This window comes from Peromyscus eremicus, chromosome 3 (genome assembly GCF_949786415.1).
Source record: "Peromyscus eremicus chromosome 3, PerEre_H2_v1, whole genome shotgun sequence".
NCBI lineage: Eukaryota > Metazoa > Chordata > Mammalia > Rodentia > Cricetidae > Peromyscus > Peromyscus eremicus.
The window spans coordinates 118059320-118081664 of NC_081418.1; the positions used below are offsets into that span (position 1 = coordinate 118059320).

The 22345-nt window shown below is 39.2% G+C and overlaps 1 protein-coding gene across 6 annotated transcripts in view; it reads left to right on the forward strand.

The window, feature by feature from the left end:
• LOC131906031 (contactin-4) overlaps positions 1 to 22345 on the forward strand; it is a 350158-nt gene that overhangs the window by 111944 nt on the left and 215869 nt on the right. For all 6 annotated transcript variants that reach the window (XM_059256813.1, XM_059256815.1, XM_059256814.1 and 3 more), the window contains exon 3: positions 7537 to 7734. In XM_059256813.1, the coding sequence (XP_059112796.1) occupies positions 7537 to 7734 (198 nt within the window). The remainder of the gene's footprint in view (positions 1 to 7536; positions 7735 to 22345) is intronic.

Here is a 22345-nt window from a genome sequence, read left to right on the forward strand (position 1 = left end):
TTTCTAATTCTGTATCCTTTTTCTTAACAGAATGATTTCTAGTTCCATCCATTTTCCTCTGAGCGTCATAATTTCCTTTGACATTCCTTTTAACAATTCAGGTTTGGTCTCTTTTTTGGAACATGGAAAGTAGTTTTGGCATCATCTTGTTATTACAATTTGACAAGATTATTACAACTTAATGTTTCCTCAACCTCCTCTTTTTCTCTCTCATTATTCATTATCATCTTCTCCTTAGCTTTCATTTGCCCTTTATTCAATTTGAAAATAAATTCTACCCCTCAGTCTGATATACAACTTTCCAACTAGATTTCATGGAAATTATGGGGTCAAGTGATATACCAAAAGTTGTCCCTGAAATAAATTAGGAAATATTCTATGACAGGTTAAAACTGATAGTACATACTTATGATCCTATATTTCTGAGACAGGAGGATCACAAGTTTGAGGCCTGCATTGGAAACTTAGTCAAGCCTTGTCTTAAAATTAAACATAGATAGAGAATGGGAATGTTTCTCTGGTATACACTGCTTGCCTGTCCAATTTGTTCACCATTGGTCATGCAAGACAACCTGAGCAGGTGTTATTACTAAGCAGCTTAAACCCTAGAAGCTGCACTGATTGGCGAGGTACTTGGAGAATATATTGCAAACCTAGGATATATGGTAGTTTGAGTATAACTTGGTATGTTAGTTTCTTGTCTCTGCTATGACACAGGCTCTGAGAAAAGCAACTGGGGGAGGATTTGGTTTGGTTTGCAGTTCTAGGGTGTAGTCCATCACAGCAGGGAGAGGATGGTAGTAGGAGCTTGCAGCAGCTGGTCGGTTATATTGACTGCATAGTCAGAAAATAGAAGCAGACAAATGTTTGTGTTGAACTCAGCTTCTCCTCTGTATTCAGTCTAAGACCTCAGTCCAAGACTATTGGTGTAATTATTAAGGCCACTCCACGTAGTTAAAAGGAGATTTATTTAATGGCGTAACTTACAAATTAAGGGATAGGTAGGTTGCGGGGTCTGGGGAAGGTGTATCGCAGTCCAGCGGTGTTCTCTGGAGCTCTGCTTGGTCCACCTCCACCATCCAGGGTCCCGGAACCGAGCGAGCGCTCACCGATCCAGATCTTGGTTCCCCAGGCACCTCACTTGGCCCCACCTTGTAGGCATGACAGTTGCCAAAGTCTCAATGGGGGTTGGAACTTCCAGATCAAAGCTGGAATGGCTACCCACTACACACTGAAGGGGTGTCTTCCCTCCTTGCCACTCACTAATCTATTCTAGGTAATCCCTCACAAACATGCACACAGGCTTGTCTCCTCAGTGATTCCAGATCTCATCAAGTTGGAAATATTAACCATCACAAGTCCACCCCCTGTTAACCTAAAAACATACCACTTTTAAACCATCATCTTCTACCATTGTTTCCACAGGCTCATGGCCATCCCACAATTAAAAATACATAAAATGTATTCAGTCCTGCTTAACAAGTCCCCACAGTCCTTAAAAACTCCAGTGCTTTGAAATCCAAGTCTCATATGAAATTTAATGCAATCTCTTACTTCCTAAACAAATGAGAAATGTCAGTTACATCCAATGTACAAAGGCAAAAATAAATAAATAAACAAAAAACATTCCAATTCCAACTAGAAGGAATAGAGGCATAGGAAGGAATGATAAGACCAAAACAAATCAAAACCAAAGAGGGCAAACCTCAAATCCTGTACCTTCAGGTCCAGCATTGGAGACTCATGATAGAATCAACTGGGCTCTAAAAAGCTTGGGTACACCCACCCCTCGAGCTATAATGACTGTAGACTGTAGCCTCTCCTTTGGAACAACTCCACTCCATGCCTGAGGCTTTTTTCAATGGGCATCCAATGGCCCAGACACCTAACATCCTGGGGTTTCGATTTCTACTTAATCAAATCTTAACTGGTTCATTCAGTAGCCCATCAGGATATTCTTGCAGGGACTTTGATCCTTCCACACATTACTGGGCTTTTGTGGCTTTTTGGAATTATGACGTTAGATTCCATGACCCCTTTAATCTTGTATCCTTCTTGCCTACAAAACCAGTACTATATGGATAATAGTACCAATTTTTCTGCAAGCTCTGGATGTACCCTGGCCCCTGTTTACCAACTTTTATGTGGTGATCCTGAGGAAATAGTACCACAAGTGGGTGCTTTCAAGGAGCACCTCCAGGAGCACTCTCCGCTTTCAAATACATGCATTGGACGGTATGGAGCATTTCATGGATACGATGTTTTCTTCAGGACACTTTTGAACTATTCCAATGCAGTGGAGGGGGTTTGCTTTAATGCTGCTAATCTTTTAGAAGTTATGGTTGCCTTCTTGGCACCAGCCTTATCTAGAGCTCTAGACACATTCATTTCTGGGACAACTTGCACATTTTGCATATGTCCCTATCTCTCTTAACATTCTCACTGCAAGTCTGAATCAGAGCAGTGAGAAAGAGCCATGACACACCCTGAATACTGACCTGTCTGGGTATTTCACCCACCATGCTAATTTAATCAATTATCACTATATTCAATCTCACTTAAGTTCTCATGCCATAGCTTAATGTAGCCAGATTCTATCCTAAAACATAGGAATGGCTTCCAGCCTAGTTTCCAATAGAGTCCCTGTTCTTGTCTGAAACTTCTATGTTGTAAGACTGAAATGGTGCTATGGCTGCTGGCTCCACCCACCTCAGCTTCCCAACATGGTGGTGGTATGTTTACCGCCAGCTCTGGGAGCTATTGTGGGTCTGTGCTTTTATCCAAGCAGCGTGTAGCCCAGAAACCTCTTTTTTTGTTTTATACTAGCAAAGGCCAAATCCACCACGCAGCTTAATGTGCCACTTGCAGAGGCCTCATTCCCGCCATACTGCAGGTCAAGCGTGCACACTAGGAACCCGCCATAGTAGCTCAAACTGGCAGCTGCCACTCATTTGAGAGAGACAATTAGGAAGCTGTTTTTAGCTCCGTTTTAGAATCTTTTCTCAGGTTTTAGGTGGAAACTCTTGCCAACACGTTGGGCGCCCGTCTAAAGCTTAGCATGACTGTGCACCCCTGTAACTCCAGTGCTGTGGGGGAGAGGAGAGACAGGAGCACCATTGGGACTTGAAGACTCCCAGCCTAGTTTCAAGATCAGTGGCAGATCCTACCTCAAAAGGAATAAAGTGAACAGAGAAGGAGCATGAAACCTGATTTCCTCTTCTGTTCTCGGCAAGTGTACACACACAGGTGTTCATAAATCACATACATGCAGCAAACTCAGACACACATGGGGGGTAAAGGAGGACAGACAGAGAGACAGAGAGAGAACTTAAAGAGGGTAGGATTTATTTTGGCCCACAATTCCAGGATGCAGTCCATCGTGGTGTAGAACTCCTGGATGCAGGAGATTGATATTGATATGGGGGAAGGGGATGGTCATTGCATAATGAAGTCTAAATACTCTGGAATGACTAAACACTCTCTAGAATATTTCAAGGACATTTGCTTATTGTCCCTGTTTATTTTATACTAGTCTATAAGACCAAAACAAAAAGCAGTTTGGAAAAGAAGGTTAATTTTGTTCACATATCCCAATCACAGTCCAAGTAAGGGCAGGAACTCAAAGCAGGGACTGACTGACACAGAGGTCAGGGAGAAAACAGCATACTGTCTTGCTCAGCCTTCTTTGCTTATATATCCCAGTGGTCCATGCCCAGAAGTGGTCCCACCCACAGTGGCTGAGATCTCCTACACCCATGATCAACCAAGAAAACACCTATAGACCAATTTAATGAGGGCCATTCCTCCACTGAATTCCCTCTTCCCAGATGACCTCAGCTGGCATCAAGTAGACAAAAAAAATAACCAGCACACTTATCAAAATTGCTTGAAGGAAAAATGTTTGCCAAGTGACTTGATCACGTGACCTTTTGAATTACAGGTTGAGTGTAGAATAGAGAGTCATGTTCAAGTACCAAATGGTAGGAGATGCTGCTGTGGGCACTTAGAGTTGATTGTGTCTCCCATGAAATCACCAAGGCATTTAAGTCACAAACATAGCAAAATTAAAGAAATTAACGTATCCACAAATAGATGAGATAGCATGCTAGCAGAATACTTTTTCTTTTTTTGAGACAGAGTCTGATGTATCCCAGGCTGGCCTTGAACTTGTTGTAGATGTCGTCCTTGAACTTCTGATTCTGCTTCTACCTCATGAGTGCTGGGATTACAGATGTGCAATACTGTCTGGTGTATGTAGTACTCCTTGATTGAACGTAGGCCCTCCTTCATGCTAGGCAAGCTATTTACCAACCGAGCTACATCTCAGGCTCCACTGAGTCCATTTTTAAAGGAGAGACGGAGGAATGTGAAGGCACTCAAGGAGTAGAATAATGAAGAGGAAGTATGGTGGCAAATACATATGAAAACAGGCTCATGAAACCCATTCATTGGTATGCTATAATGAATGAATAAAATGAAACAAATAACTTCACTTTTATAATTTTTAAGCTGGTGACAGACAAGATAATAACTCAAATCTGTACAACTCCCCAGACATTTTAACAATTTTTTGCATAAACTGACTATTGGTACATATATCTATATCCCAGGGTCAATTTTCACCATTTTGTTGATGAAGAAGTAAAAAACAAAAGACTTGAAGTGGTTTCCCTTATGTAACACAGATTTGGCTTTGGTACTTTCCCTCCAATTATAAAATACCAGACCAGATGTCATTCTTCTAATAGCTGTTTTCTGGTTGCTAAATTCCTCCCTCAGAACTCGGAGGACTTCACAGCTACTAGCCACTACAAGAGTTTAAAAAAATATCTCAAGGGGGAAAACTTTAGTTCTGTATATTTGATTTCAGCTCTCCTTAGAGAAATGTGAGTTGATTTAATTTTGTCTTTGTAAATTGCTTTGTAATGTCTACTTTGTGGCTTTGAAGATGTTAGCTTATATTTAAATTTTTCTTATAGCTTTTTAGAGGATACATGGTCTTCTCATTGTCCATATTAGAAAACGGGGATGCTGAGAGATGGCAGGGTTTGCCAGAAATGTGATTATGGAGTCAAGGACAGAGCACATTGTCTGCCTTGCTGACTTTTATAAGTCTTTTCTTACTGGAAGAAGACCCTGCTGGGTTATGTTTCCTCCTAACCTATTATCTGGTCTTTTCCTACTTAAAGTTTGGGTGTCTTTTTTGTTTGTTTGTTTGTTTGTTTGTTTGTTTTTGATTTGGAAATAGCCAAGTTAGCAGGTGTTGTCTGAGGGTTTTTTTTCAATTTTTTTTTTTTTATGTTTGTGGAGTGTTTTGCCTGCGTGCATATCTGTGCAACATGTGTATTCCTGATACCTAAGGATGCCAGAAAAGAGCTTCAGATCCTCTGGAACTGGAGTTTCAGATGGCTGTGAGCTGCCATGTGGGAGCTGGGAATTGAACTCAGGTCCTCTGGAAAAACAAGTGCTCTTAAATGCTGAGCTCTCTCTCCATTCTTATGTAATTTTTCTTGGAAATGTAAACAAATATCTACTTGCCCCAGACAGGGTGCTAGTGACAGATCAAAGAAACTATGCCCTCTACCAAGTCTAGGTTAGTAAAGCACTAAGTTGATTGTGGTTAGTTAGAGAACTGTGGGTAAGGGTTTGCTTACAGGAGCAAGGATGTCTTGAAGGCAGATGCTCCCTTAAAAAGACTACCTCACATGAGTAACAACTAAGAAAAGCCTTTTCCTCAGAGCTCCTTGTGTTAGTTGAGGTTGGAGTCACTCCTTCCCAGAAATCTTCCTACTTATATGAGGAAGGATCTTATAGATGTATTGAGTTTCAGGAACTTCCTGAGACTTAAATGTTTTTTTTACTTCCTGAGCCTTGTAAGATTCATGTACTTTCTGATTCTTAACCAGATTTTCTCCAGGTTAGAATGTTTCATATGAGGAGAAATTGCTTCATGACCTTAGGAAGAACTTATTTTTTATGTCTAGTATCCTCTTGACATTAGCATGGGGTTACCTCTAATTACATATACATACATATAGTGATTAGCTTTTCTCATAGAAACATAATTATAGCTCTCCAAAATAATGCATGTGGAAATGCTGTAATTCTGGGATAAAGGGAGAACAATCTGCACAACCCCTTCTTTGTATGTCAACAATGGATTATTAAGGCAGAACATGTTTCTTGTTACACATTCAGTGGTTGAGGTCAATTACAGTTGGGATTCACTGAAGGATTAAACAGCAAAGATGCCTTCTACAATAATTAGTGTTCTCTTTACAAAGCTCAAGTGGCCTTTCTGCCGTTTGCCAAGGACCCCTCATGCATTTAGAATTTAACCAGGATCACCTGAAAAAAAAATGGCATAGAGTAACTCAGCCAACTGTTTCTATAACCAGAGGCTCCCTGTGCATCTTGTTTTTTTCTCTCCTTCCCCCAACACAGTGAATTTTAAAGAGAAAAGTAATCTTAACTAATCATGGCCAGTAGTCAGTATGTCATGTTTCAGCTTTGGACACATCTATGGTTCACACTTCATATAGAGAAAGGGTGAAGTGCCTGGAGTTGAAGAAGTTTGATGTTCTTGGAACATGATCGTTCACTGTAGCCAGTCAGATAAATTCTTTGTCATCTGGTGTTCTTTGAATTGAAAACATGGGCCATGTGTTGTTCAGTCACAAAATGTTCATCTAATCCTTATGAAAACCAAGAACTGTCAAAAGAATATTTCCGGATAGGACTGCTCCATTCATTTGGCCCGCTGCATTCTGGGATGAGTTAAGTATTTGTAAGCATGTCTCTCTGACTACTACTCCACACTCACTTTATTATGGATATGTCTTTTTCAACTATATTTTGAAGAACACATTTATATATGTGGGATAATTAAGACACCGGTGTGTACTTGGTGAGTAATAACTACAACATTTAATTACCATCTTATTAAAATTTTGGAGAATTAGTCAACCTTCTACATAAGAAGAGAATTTCAGTTGAGAGTGGGAAAAATTGGGAAAAGAATGGATTGAATCTTAATACTTACTCTGTTTAAGGGTTAAGAATTTTGATTACTTTGTTTTTCTGTGTCAAAGCTCCTGCGTTAATGTAAAGGATGAAAGTCATCAAATACCACAGAGTACTATGCAAACGTGTAATCCAATGCACTATAGTGATCATTATTGCATAAGGAAAGTAGTCTAAACAGTGTCCAGGGTAGCATCTCACATTACTATGTCAAGGTTATATATTGGGTCTTTAGCATTGAAGTCCTTTACAACCTGCTACTAAGTGCTTGACACATGCTTCTTCCTTTGACTTCTAAAGGCTGGGTCTTTCTGAATCACTTTCAGGGTATCTTCTAGCCCTCTTGAAATAAAACTGACTGACAGTAGAAAGCCTTTTGTGATTATCTCCCATTTATATTTTACAGGGTGAAGAGCAGCAATCTAAGTTTCTACCTTGACCACTTCTGTACTAACTGCAGCAAACTTCCAGAGCCAAAAGACTTACTTACAATGATGATTCTTGTACTTGCAGAGCTGAGCTATGCCTGGATCTTCAATGAATACCCTTCCTATCAGGATAACCGCCGCTTTGTTTCTCAAGAGACTGGGAATCTGTATATTGCCAAAGTAGAAAAATCCGATGTTGGGAATTATACCTGTGTAGTTACCAATACTGTGACAAACCACAAGGTCCTGGGGCCACCTACACCACTAATCCTGAGGAATGATGGTGAGTTGTCTACACAATTTTGTCAGTTCTATTTATGGGGCTCACTGGTGGGCCATGGAAAGATTTATATTATTGGCACATAAGGCTTTAAAGAAAAGTCTAACACTTTCTGTATTTGGTACCCATTATTTTTTTTCCACATGTGTATGAAATAAGCTCACAAACCAACTTTGGAAAACTAATTAGAAATCTGATAGCTAATCTCAACAGAGATAGGATGTGGATTTAGGTGAATATAAATAACAAAAGGATCTTAAATTGTGTACACATGCAAAATGAAGTGAAAGGTTGAACAATTAGCTCATTAATCAATTCTATGTAATTTAGTATTCAGAGTCCAGAAAGTGGTTTTAAATTATCCAAATAACATCTAGATATACAACAGTGAAGGCATAGTTCCTTATACAGAGAAATTCAGAAAAATGGATAGCTCATTTGAGACAGAAATTTTAATTCCCCACCCCATTATGAGAATATTTTAAGAAAATGTATGAATATTATGTAAATGTCTGGATGGCATAGGCTTTATCATCACATGCTTTTAAAAGACATTTTTGTTAGCCAAGGTACTATGACTCCTTCTACTGTGGATATATATATATATATATATATATATATATATATATATGAATATGAAATTTCTTTTTTCTGAAATCCTCTCTTAGTCCAAAATTCTGACTTAGTAGGTGATGTGCACTATGTCTTTCTGTTTCTTTAGAAATACCACTTTTCTTCCAGGAAGCCATCTCCCCAGGTCTGCTGTTTCCACCCTTGCTACATCAGGCAACTTCTCATTAAACTCCAGTGAAATCTATTACTATACTCATCCACACACACACACATCCACACACATCCACACACACACACACACACACACACACACACACACATACACGAACTCCTTATCCTGCTACACGTATTAGAGTGTGTCATGTAGTACTATCTTGCTTATTGCTGTCTGTAGCACAAATCTTTAAAGGTCTTATTAATAAAAACAAACCTGGAGCCAGATATTGGGGTGAATTCTGAAAGGTCAGAGAAGCAGAACAAGCAACAGCTTCCTCACCTCATCAGCTCCTCAGCTGATCTTGTTTCCTCAGACTGGAAGCCTCTGAGTCCTCAACTGAGTGGATCTCAGCTGAACTGCTGCTAAAAGCTAAAAGCTTAAAAAGGCTCTAGTTCCTGGTCTTCATGCTTTATAAACCTTTCTGCTTCCTGCCATCACTTCCTGGGATTAAAGGCATATGTCACCATGCCTGACTGTTTCCAATGTGGCTTTGAACTCACAGAGATCCAGATGGACCTCTGCCTCTAGAATGATAGGATTAAAGGCATGTGCTACCATTGCCTAAACCTGTGTTTAATATAGTGGCTGTTCTGTTCTCTGACCCCCAGATAAGCTTATTGGGGTGCACAATATATCAACCACAGCTGTCTAGTATAGAATGGAGCAAATAGAAATGTCTCATTAAATATTCATTGGGAGAATGAAAACAAAGGTATAATTAATTAAGCCCTGTAGGAAGGACCAATGTGACGATTTGAAGATTCATAGTTGACAGGTTTAGGTTTCTGGAAAGAAAGAGAGAGAGAGAGAGAGAGAGAGAGAGAGAGAGAGAGAGAGAGAGAGAGAGAGAGAGAAAGCAAACTTCTACTTCTTATACACACTTGAAAAAGACAAGATTATATCACACAGGTGAAGAAATTTTCAGTCACGATACTGATAACAAACATTTGTTGATCACTTACTATGTGCAGATTGTACATTTAAAACTTAAGGAGTATCCTCTTTCACAGCTGAAGAAACTGGGACTCAGATGTGTTAAATAACGGATGCAAAGTCCTCATGAATAGGATTCCCACATAACACTTTGGCTTCTGACTCTAGAGCCTTGCGTTTTAAACCTTCTCCCTGTTTCTTCTCACCATCCTACACAAGCCCTTACATTAAGTCATATAAGAAAAAAACATGTCTTTTATTTCCCAAATGTATTACTCTGTCCATCTATTTTCTTGCAATGCCAGGGATTGAACTCAGGTCCTGGCACATGCTAGGCAGGTCTCTGCCACTGAACTATACACCCAGCTTACTCTGTCTCTCTATATTACTAGTGAACTTCATGCCCAAGTGGGTTTGAACTTGAACTTTTCAGATCAGGGTATTAACAGTCAAATTAGCTGTTTAGAGACGGATGGACTAAACATCCTTACAATAGAGACCATGCTGGAAATTTTTAACGAATAGTTTAGTTTTCAGACATTTTGTCTGTTTATACATTTAACTTTCATTTAGTTAGCCCTTGCTATGTGACAGCCTTGTTTCTGCATTCCAGTGAGCAGAACAACAGGCCCCTATTTAATGCTTATATTGGTCTGTAAAGCATGACAGCAAGAGGCAAGTAGGACAAAGGGCAAATTTTAGTTGTTTTTTAGAATAAACATGAAACCATATGAAAAATGGAGGCTCTGTGAGGTGGCTATGCACTGCAGAAAGGGTTGCCATGGAAATCCTCTCTGAAGATGGACATGGGGCTATAGTTGGAATGATAAGAAGTCAGTCCTGAGAGGATAAGAAAGAGGAATAGTCCAGGCTGAGCTGTCATCGCATTCAAAGGCCCTGAGGTAGAGAGAGAAAACCAAGAAAAACTTACCTGTTCTGGGAATGAGAAGAACGTGAATGTGGTTTATGCTTACTCATCAGAGCAGAGAGTGAGTTGGAGTTTAAGAATCATGTGCCAGTTGTGGAGACCAGAGAGAGAAGATTGAAGAGTGTAGATGAATTGCTAAACGGTCTTATTAATAAAAAAAAAAAAAAAAACTAGGAGCCAGGAATTGGGGTTAAAGCCTGAGAGAGATCAGAAGAATAGGAAAAGCCAGAGCTAACTTCATCCCACCAACTCCACAGCTTCCAAAAGTGAGATACTTCCTGTTTACCCAAGCTGTTCTGCTATCTGATTTGCTCTCTCTGTCCAGCTACATCACTTCCTCTTCTTGCCCAGCTCTGTCACTTCCTGTCTGTCTGTACAGACCTCCAGACCTCCGTGGTTAACTAGTGCTGGAATTTAAGGCATCTGTCACCATGCCTGGCTCTGTTCCTCAATGTGGCCTTGAACTCACAGAGATCTAGACAGATCCCTGCCTGCCAAGTGATACGATTAAAGGCATGTGCTACCATTGCCTGACTTCTGTATAGTGGCTGGCTTTTTCCACTGATCTCCAGGCAAGTTTTATTGGGAGACACAGTATATTGGGGGACAAAAAAATATATCACCACAGAAGAGCAATGAGAAGCCCTTAGGGATTCGTATGCCTGGGAGTGACTGGGGTTTTTAAAAAGATTAATTGACTGCTTTCCAGGAGGGGAAAAAAAAAAAACCTTCCAGAAAGTGGGAGTAAAAATGCATATCTGATCAGTAAAAATTCACCTAAGGAATGGTGGTAACCTGGGTGTCTTAGGGTTTCCATTGCTGTGAAGAGACACCATGACCACAGCAAATCTTATAAGGGAAAACATTTAATTGGGGTGACTCACAGTTTCAGAGGTTCCACCCATTATCATCATGGCAGGGAGCATGGCAGCATGCAGACAGACATAGTAGCTTTATCTTGACCAGAAAGCAACAGGAAAGACTGTGACACTGGGTGATATCTTGAGCCTAGGAAACCTCAAATCCTGCCCTCACAGTGACAGACTTCCTCCAACAAGGCCATACCTAGTCCGACAAAGTCACTCCTCCAAATAGTGCCATTCCCTATATAAACTTATGGGGGCCAATTACATTCAAACTACCACACTGAGTAAGGAGAATAGCTGAGAAAGACAGAAATGTATCCGAGTATACGTATAGTTTGCAGGTAAAAGTGTCAGAATTTAACAATGCACTGGATATGAGAGAGGACAGATGAGAAAACCAAGAATGATGCATACCTTTCTGGTTTAGCAACTGAGACTATATAAGAAAGTTATTTGTTAAAGTAATTGAAATGGTTTAGCAAGCAGATTTACAAAGGAAAAGTTGAGGGTCCTATTTTACATATTATTCATAAAGCCAGACACGTGACTTTTTCCTTGGCAACAGAAAGAATTGCCAGGCCAGACTATGATGGAGAACGCCTTTAATCTGAGCGCTTGGGAGGCAGAGGCAGGCAAATCCCTCTGAGTTCAAAGCCAGCCTGGTCTACAGAGCTAGGTTCGGGACAGGTAGGGCTGTTGTAAGTGTTTTGGTTGATTTCTCGGTCATAATATTCATCTGACGTATCTGTGTTAGTTACTAACTTTTCCATCTTCACTCGACTTAAGAAAAGACTTTACAACCTTCATCAAACTCTGGACTGAACACTGGCATCCTCACTGCAGCACAACAAAAGTCAGATTACTATGGTGGATTATTGTTAAATTATTATGCCACATTGTACTCACAAAACCAGTCATCACCGGATGGTGGTGGTGCACACCTTTAATCCCAGCACTCAGGAGGCAGAGGCAGATCTTTGTGAGTTTGAGGCCAGCCTGGACTACAGAGTGAGATCCAGGAAAGGTGCAAAGCTACACAGAGAAACCCTGTCTCAGGAAAAAACAAACCAACAAACAAACAAACCACCAGTCATCAGTTTAAAATGTAGGCAAGATGGACTGAAGATATAGCTCAGGCCCCAGCTGATACAGTTCCTGCCTGGCATGCATAAAGCTCCAGGTTCAATCCCCAGTTCTGCATGAACCTGAGTACGGTGGCGTATGCATGAAATCCCCAACCTTGGGAAGTGGAGGCAGGTGGATCAGGTACATGAGGTCATCATCGGCTATTGAGTGAGTATAAAGAGCTACATAGGAGCCAATTTTAAAAAAATAATGTCAAGCAAGGTACCAGCTCTGTCAAAAGGCACAAATGCCACCTTTCCAGAAACAAAAATAAAAAAGGGATTTGCTTCAGTGGCATTTTGTACAAGATCATTTTTAAACACAGCCCCTTTGGGTGGGGGAGTGTCTCTAAACAAAATGTATGTATGCCAAAATATCTAATCAAAGGAATTAGCTGCCTTGATGTGTCAAGTCATGGACATAATGCAATATTGACTTGGGTGCAGCAAATACAGCAGAAGACAAACATCACAGAAAACTGCTGCCTTTGAAAATGGGAACCAAAATTAGGAACACAGAAAGTCCAATATCATCATGCGTACCTCAAGCTGGCAGCAACTTTGCTTTTTTGCTTGGTTTTTAGATTTATTTCTAAAATTTATTATCTACTCCATCTTCATAGAAATGGCCAATGCTTTGTATTAGAATATTTTATCACAGAATTACCAGGCTAAACACCTCATTCTTCAGCAATTAATGCCCATTCATTCCTAATTTGCATGAGAGTTGCATGATAAAAATTTATAATATCTTTCTCATTTAGACTAGAGTACATAAAATGAATATGAGTTCAATTACTAAGCACAAAACAGGTTATTTAATTAGCTCCTGTCTGAAGGTAAGAGAAGAGGGGAGATATAAATCAAAAGGAGATTGCAAAATTAAGATGACAGCCTTAATAAAGTCTATTCTGTGAGAGTGAAAAAAAATCAATGAAATTATCACTCTACAGGAGCTGGTATTTAGCTGCTATGTTAGGCTGATGATATGCAAGGAGTGTGGAACTGGTACAGTCGTTTTGATCACTGAAGCACACTCAAAATTTCACACCCTCTTTCTGACTCAGAAATATAACAAGTAAGGCAAAGGAAGTTCAAGCCTCAGCTAAACTAATTGCCACAACTGGTGCTTTGCATTGCTGTGAACAGATGTAGCTTAAATGCCTAGATTTCCCTGCTCCTCAAGTCATATCTTTTGAGTTCCGGGAAGGCAATTTTAGTCTCACTGTTTCCAGTACAAAAGGTCACCAGAGTGTCCTAAAAAGTGAACCGTGAATCTTGGCTCAGGTGTTGACAGGAATCAGGGGTGGTGTTCTAGATCCATCTCATTGCATTCACCACGTGCCCCTCGCTCATTATCCGCGGGCCTTTCGCACTGGCTCTTCCTGTAACCCACTTCCTGTAACCGCCTGTAATCCAGTACTTCACAGAGTGCATCCCTCTTGCTTGTATCATCCTTATTCAGTTTTTGACCAGGAGGTAAGCCAGAAAGAGGAGCAGGCTCTCTGGGTAGAACCAAGACCCACCAGTTACTAGCTATTTCACAGGTAAATTTCAGTTTAAGCTCCCCTCAGCTTTTATTTACTCATCGGTAAAATTAACGTAGCAGTATTTACCTCAGAGAGATACTTTGTGCATTAAAATACATGCAAAGTGGTTTAGCACTGATAAAATAAAAGTATGCATCAATAATTTACCTAAAATATGCTCATAAAACTTTATTTTAATAAAATGATTATAATATGCAGAAAGGACTTTTGTTTGTGGAATATAGGTGGAATTGTGTTTTCAAAGTGCTAATTAACAAGGTTAAACTTCTAGTATTTATCTTTTGGTATAAAATTTTGAAATTTGGGCCTGGAGAGATGGCTCAGTGGTAAAGAGTGTATATTGTTTTTTAGAGGACCTGCATTTTGGATCCCAGCACCCATTTTGAGCAGCTCACAACCATCTCTGCCGTAGCTCCTGGGGACTAGACTCCCTCTCCTGGCCTCTCTGTGTACCTGCACACATGAGCATCATGAACACAACTACATATGGATGCGTGGGAGAGAATTTAAAGATAACCAAATTGTACATCTTTGATTAGGTAGAAAGGGGTTACTGAGGAGCTCAGAAGTGAGGAAGGGCAGTATCAGACAGACTCCTGGCCCCTATAAATCTCTGTTTAACTGAGATTCAGGAAAAGTTGTCCTTGGCTCTGGAGTCTCATGCTTATTTTTTTCTCTTTTCATTAATAATTTTTTAATGTTACATTTGGGACTCTTCCAAGTAACCAAAGCTTGTTCCATAGTATTCTCTTCTGAAAATATATAATTGAAAATTGTTAGACAGATATGATAGAATTTTGTTTCAGAGTATATAATTATTTTTCTACATATTTTTAATGTGCTATGAAAAATAACATAAGTTGTTATTTGGCAACATGTGCCTATCACTTAGGTATCCCGAAAGGAAAATATTTTAATTAGTAAAAGTGCATCTGAGCTATTACTAGAGGCAGTACAGTAGTCTGTTGATCAATACTAGCCCCAATGCTAACTATTAATAACAATGAGCTTGGAGTATTATATACTTTCTGTACAGGTCCTAAATTTGTCACAAATTTTCCATAAAAAGTAACAGATCACTGTAAAACATATGCTAGAGAAATAGTAGAATTTGATGATAACCTGAACGGCTATTCCTATAGCCTCAGCCTCTGCCCTCCACTCCCCCTGAAATCTCTCATGACAAGAGGAGTTAACATAGAATAGCAATTGTGAAATGAGGAAGTCTATAAGGATGCTGATGTATATCACTCATGTGAGCATTTAACTGAGCATAGCAAGTACTTGTCTAGACTTGGTCCTTTGTCTATATTCCTTGAGACTGGCTAGAGGTTGGCTTGCAGGTTTTGTTTTGCGCACTAGAACCAAGATAACTAATGAGCAAGATGACGTCAGCCTGGTTCTGTTTGATGAGTCTTGATTTGCACACTGGTTGTTAAATATTTCAAACTGTTTTCCCTAATTAGAACTAACTCTATGTAGAAGAAATAGCAAGGAATAGGGAACAACAAATTTATCCTTGCAGGTTTTCAAATTTCTTTTCTCTCTTTAATCTTTGTATTTATTTACATCTTAGGAATATGCATATATATGCATATATGTCTGTGTGCCTTTATGTGAAATTTACTTTTTGAATGTTTATACTTCAGCATAAAATTAAAATATTGAAAGACATTGCCTCTAGCTTTCTCCTTGTAGGTTATTGAATCCCAAAGTGTCAACCTAAAACCCATGAGCCTATTAATAATTGAAAAAGAAGAAATCATGAATTTGAGTGGGAATAAGTGGAATAGGAGGAGTTGGAGGAGAAGAAGGGGAGGTGGAAATGGTGGAAATATAATACTCCTGTAAGAAATTCTGGAAAAAAAATTTAAATTTTTTTAAATACTAAAATTGTACATTTATATTATCAGAGTATAAGTGGAATTCCTAACCACGTTTTCCCGTGTCTTCTCCTCTTCCCCTAACTAACTTAATAGTATTCAGCCATGAGAACAGTGATCAGGCTTAGTGTTGAAGCATTTAATGTTATTATCTTAAATCTTGCTTTAACCTAATGGAAGAAAGGCCAGATGATGATGATCTCAGCATCGCCTAGATTCAAAGAACACCCAAAGTGGACAAAAATAAATGTTCTGAACATGTGTAGGAAGGGAAAGGTGATGGAATTGTGGAGTACAGTAACAGATCAGCTTCCAAGTAATATGAGATCGTGGTCTCATTTCTCTGGTCCTTAGCTGTCTTTGCCATATGAATGTACAATATGTATTATATTATCTCTAAGATTTCTTCTTGTCATTTAGGGAATTCTAGGCACAGCTTTTCTGTTTACTTCAATATCAAAATTTGCAAGATCAAGTCACATAAAACACTAGTCTACAGACAAGACGCATGTTTCCTCATTGGGTCAGATTTCTTCCACATACAAATCTTAGCAGACAGCAAAGTCCACCTTCACTACACTGGGACCATGGAATGAGCCCCCATCTCTATCAACATTAAAACATGGGCCACAAAACACAGCCCATTCTATAGTTCCAAATTTATACCAAAGCAAATATCAAAATAAATAAATAAAGCAAAAGGAGGGACTTTTGGAAATGTATTGCCTCTATCTCATGTTTCCTCCATTACGATCTTGCTAACTGCTCACAGTAAGTGTTCCTAATATTTCTCCGACCTGCATTTAAGTCTCATGGGGGCCCTAGCAAACACTATTTGTCTTTATGAATAAATCAGCTTTATTTATGGGCCACTTAATTAACCTAGGAGTCGGATTTTTAAAAAAGACATTAGAGCATTTAGAGTAGTTCTTTCGGTGTGTACTTGACCTACTTAGAGTCTTTTATTGATAACCCAGCATTTAGGCAACAGGCAAAAGTATATATCCTCGATTTCAATGTTATTATTTAAGTATTTCTCCCCAAAACTTTCTCCTTTATTTAAATCTCACTTTTAATTGCAACTTTCATGCAGCTTTGTCACAGCAATCTTGTCTTGTTTTTAATTTTCTAACAACATCACAGTTAAGGATCTGTGGGCGTAAAACATGTTTGATGAGAACATCTAAATGACTAAAGGATATGAGCTGTTTCTCTAAGCTGCCATAGCTAATCTGATTTAATAGAGTCTTAATGGCTGCGGATATTCTGAAGGTTTGACAAGCTTAGGAACTTGGCAGTCATCTTTAGACCTCTGTTCCAGCCAATTCCATTTCAGGTCCATGGGGGCCAAAGGTCTTGGATGGTCATTTGGCTATTCAGTTAGGAAGCATCTGTTCAGTGTGCCTGATGTGCAGTATACTATGAAGTCGAAAGAGCCAGTTTTCAGCCCATGGAAACATCATCTTAGAGAACTCCAAACTAGCAAAGGACCTAGTTTTATTGGGATTATAAAAGTGAATTCTCAACAATAGAATTAATAGATGGAGAAACTATGGATAAAATAAAGTACTAGAGGTGTGCTGCCCAGAATTGAGTTGGCTTGGACTGATAACTTTATTTACTTATTTATTCATTGGGCTGGAGGTTTGGAGATCAGAAGACAACTTTCAGGAGTCAGTTCTTTCACTCTATCACGTGGGCCCAATGATAAACTTCAGTTAGTCAGGTTTAGAAGTAAGCACATTTCTCAACTGCTAGCCTCAAAGTCTTAATCATATATTTAACCAATAGATATTGAGGAAACACTTTGTAAGCTTTCCAGTAAGAATATGGAAGTTGTTCTGTACTCGGAAATAGTACAGTTAGGATATCTAGTGGGCATATAGTCTAGGATATAGAGTGGGGCTATAATGCATGCGAGTGCAGCATTAAAACAGATTCCCTTTCAGTGATATGCCAAAGCCACAGAATTATGAATGGGGATGGAATTATGACTCGATTGACAACTTGTGTGTGAGAGACACTTGCATGGTCTTGAGAATCTTCCAGGAAATGTTGGGCGACCTAAAATGAAAAAAGAGTGCCCAGCAGAAGCTACTCAGTGCTGGCAAACTCCTTGTAGGCAAGCTATGCCCATGGCCTATTTCAATAAATAAAATTTTTAAATTTTTCCACACTGATAAGTTAGCTATTCTTGGATCATTTCTAGATTTTTCTATCATTTTTATTGTTATTCTAAATGGTACTTTGTAACCATACTATCTAATTTGTTATTGCTTGTTAAGGAATGCTTCTACTCTTAAAAGTTATTTGATATCTGCTAAGCTTATTGAAGCCTCTTGTTAGTTCTAATAGTCCATTGATGACATTGTTCTTTCAAATGTTACTATCTTCTCCATTTTCTCAATGCTTAGGGTCAGCCCATTATGGCTCCTGGGCCCACCACCTGTTTTTATTTAATAATGTTTTATTAGCACACACTTACCTGCCAATCGGCAGGTGTTTGTCCATGACTGTTTGCAAAGTACAATGAGAGAGTTTAGCCCTTCTACCCACAGGGTCCAAGTGAATCCTGTACTCTCTGACCTTCCATTAAAAAGCTTTGCTGACTTCTGAGACACTGATGCTGTCATTCAATTTCAAAAAAAAAAAAAAAAAAAAAAAAAAAAAACCTGTCTGTCAATAGTGCCTCTACTGAGTTCAGTTAGTGTCAGTACATACAGAGACAGAGAGAGAATTAATTCAAAACAACATGAAGAACATTTTAGTATGTATGAGTATCCTCAAAGGAGACAAAAAAAAAAATAGCTCAATATTCTATAGTGAGTTGCACATACTGGATATAGCAAGTTACCTCAGGAATTCAGGTAAGCAGACACTCTCCCGGCCAAGCAGTGATACATGCTCACCCTGTCTTTGTACTGAGAGAGCCTTCTGGAAAAAGTTCTCTCTGCATCTTAACTATTGAAGAGAAAGGAAGGCGGTACAGATATTATTTAAGACAAAGAATGCATTTACTTTCATTTCTCATGTGAGGGTTTGGAGATCATTCCAAGATCCTGATAGTAAAGCACACATGATATATACTACCTTACCTTTCTCTGGCAGTGAGGAGATTCTGGTTTAGACACTCAGTTTGGAGGGCATTATCTTACTGGACTGTGGGTAGTGATATATGAGATCCTCCGGCCATTATTTTTTGTCACCTTGACACAAACTAGAGTTATCTGGGAAGAAGGCACCTCAGCTGAAGAACTGAATCCATCAGATTAGTCCATGGGCATGCGTGTGGGGGTGCATTTCTGGATTAATAATTGATGTGGGAAGGCCCAGCCCACTGTGGGTGGTGCCACCCCTGGGCAAGTAGTCTTAGGTCATATAAGAAAGCAGGCTGAGCACACTATGGAAAGCAAGCCAGTAAGAAATGTTCTTCATGGTCCCTGCCTCTGCTGCTTGTGTTACTGCCCTGACATCTCTCAATGATGGACTATGAGGATGATGTGTAAGTCAAATAAACTGTTTCCTCTCTAAATCTCTTGTGGTCATAGGTTTTTATCTCAGAAACAGAAATAACCTCGACCAGTCCTCAGAATTTCATCGGATTTTTCTTCATACTATGGAAAAATCATGTGGGGGGGGAGTGGGGGGATGTTTAAGGCTACAGTGGTAAACTCAGCCAAGGAAACTTGTATGACTAATCAGATATTTCCAAATATTTTTAGGTTAATGGAATGCACACCATGTGACTTGTTTTTCAAAAAAGTCAATGCAGAAACTTTTTCCAAAACAATTTTGGCAATTTTTTTTTTCAGTAGAAAATCCCACTCAGTGGAAGTTAGTAAATGTTCGTTCCATCTGTGGTTTAATTTAGCAAGCACAGATTCCAGCTAAGGCAGGCGTTGGCAAAACTCTTTCGGTGCACAGTTTTGCAAACTGTCTTCCTTCTGCCGGCACAGTGCTCCGCAAATTGTACTTAAACAAGAGCAGCATGGGGCTGATTTCACTTTCATCATCTGTCAATTGTCATCTATATCCTTAAATCCTGTGTCCTCACAGACATGGGCAGCAACCCTCAATAAGTGGCCAGATTTTAAATGTGCAGCAATCTCCACCCACAAGGTCATCAACAAAGTTATGGCTTTCAGTTGCCTCATTGCCGGTAGACCTCCACTCCGAGGATCTCCCACCATGACTGGCTCACAAAGGACAGGTTTATTCATGTGAGGTCAGACATCTTGCTCCACTCAGAATTAGGATAGCGGCACTCAAGGTGTTTTATTCAAACTATCAGCAGCATCACCTGGGAGCTACTTGGAACTGCCGCTCTTCATCCTCGGGCTTTCATTCTGCTCTGGAAATTAGAAACTAAAGCCCTCCAGGTGACTTCAATCACAGAATGAATGACTGCTTCTGAATAAACACCAGGGAGCTTCTAGCCAGGTTTCCTCACAAAATCAGCTTTTACACACAGGAAGCAATTCATCATTGTTTAAGTATGCCATATCACCAGGCAACGTACCAAAAACCAGTAGCCTTGTAAAAGTTGTAAAAACAGAAATCAGGACAGTGTTAACCTTGGTGAGCCCCAGCCCCCTTTGCCAAGTGTACTGAATACTTTATGATGGATGTTAATATTTATTAAGTTCTACTGTAGCATAAACAGAGCAAAGACCTTGCCTTTTGGGAACTTTGACATTAGGAATTTCAGGTGCTTTATGTAACTCTTACAACTGCTATAGTGGATCTCTAGTTCCAAGAACAGAAAACATTGAAACTGCATTTTCATAAGCCAAGACTGGTTTTCCAGCCTCTCAGATAACTATATAGAGGAAAGTGTGCCTTTTTACAGTTGGACACGATGGGTAAATCATTTAATCTATATGGAAGAAAAGTGTAGCAGACATTTTGTTTTCTGGTTGAACCAGGGTGTATTGCATGCATTCCCTCTAGTTTATCTTGGTTAAGTAGATATACCTAAACTTTAATATCTCCCACCTTTGTGAAGATGGAAAAAGTACTCAGGAGTAATTCTATCAATGGCCATGCTTTGAAAGCCACCGGACCATCTGTGGATCAATTAAGTTCAAACATGTCCAGGTGGTCAGAGAAATGACCTAAAAAGTTATGTCTGTGTTTTAAACAGCCTTTTGTTTTCCCCAAAACAGAAAGGCAACGGATTTGACTTTTGATATAAAAAAATAAAGGCCGATAGTTAAAATAAAAGAAATAACCAAATAAAATGCAGCCTGCACCAGATGTAGCCCAAATTAGATGGAGCACTTCCACAGGGATTCCCAGAATACTATTCACAATATACTTGGAGAAAAGTGCTTCCCTTATTCATACGATAAGACGAGGTTACTCATTATATGCACTGACATTACTGTAAGCAGCAGTGAAAATCATCTTTATGTACTGTAACTACTGCTGTGTATTCAGATCAACCTGTTCTTACTGATAATTCTTTGTTCATATTTATATAGCTATAAATATGGATCACTCTATATACCAAGAAACTAACCCTGTATGTCCAGAAAAACAAGCTATACAGTTGATGTTAGTAAATGAAAACCACAAGGATATGTAGTAAATGACTCTCAAGGCTGGAAAACAGCATGTGTCTCTTACTATTATAGGCCATACTTAAAATGCCTTATGCCTCCCATCTTTTCTCCTTGCTGCACATTCCCGTTCATCTCACTTTACTCATATTCCTGTTATTACTGAGATAGGATTGGTGAATGACATAGAAAAAAATTAAATTTTTACTCCTCAAGATTCAATGTACAATGGGGGAAATACATTCTTTATAACTATCTGTAAAGATGATGATAGGAAACAGTCACACTGTTGAGAGGTGCCCTGGAGTTTTTAAGGTGTTTTATGTCCATAGTTATTTATTGAATACCTATTAAGAGACTGGGAATCTAAGATAGGAATATAAGTATGAAAAACACAGATGCATCACTTGGTGGTGTGTTTTCTCATCTGGGTGAAAGCCACTAAATACATAAACAAATGAGAGAGTCTTACATTGTGATAAGTAACGTGAAGGAAAGGAAATGCTGATAGAAATTAATAGTAGGGACAGAGTTTAGAGAGAATGGACAGAAAACATTACTTTGAGGCTGCATCATTTGAAGTAAAACATAAATCAGCAAAGAGCCATGTATATGAATGTCACAGAGAACATAAAGCAAATGAATATATGCCCCCACAAAGCACATCATGGCTCATTGAAGCATCATTGGCCATAGCTAAATATGGCAGCTGCCCAAATGGCCATCAGTCAGTGTTGCAGTATGTTGCATCTTACCTCTTCCCACCTCCATCCTTAAAATGGAGCTTTATTAATAACTAGGATCATTATAAGTCCAGAGATAATTAAAATGAGGTCATCCTGCAATAGAATGGGGCTTTCATCTACAGAGAAGATACAGAGAAAGAGTCATCTGAAAACAAAAGCAGATATTTGAATGACATAACTACAAGCCAAGGAACACTGAAGAATAACAGGTACCCTCAGAACCTAGAAAGAAG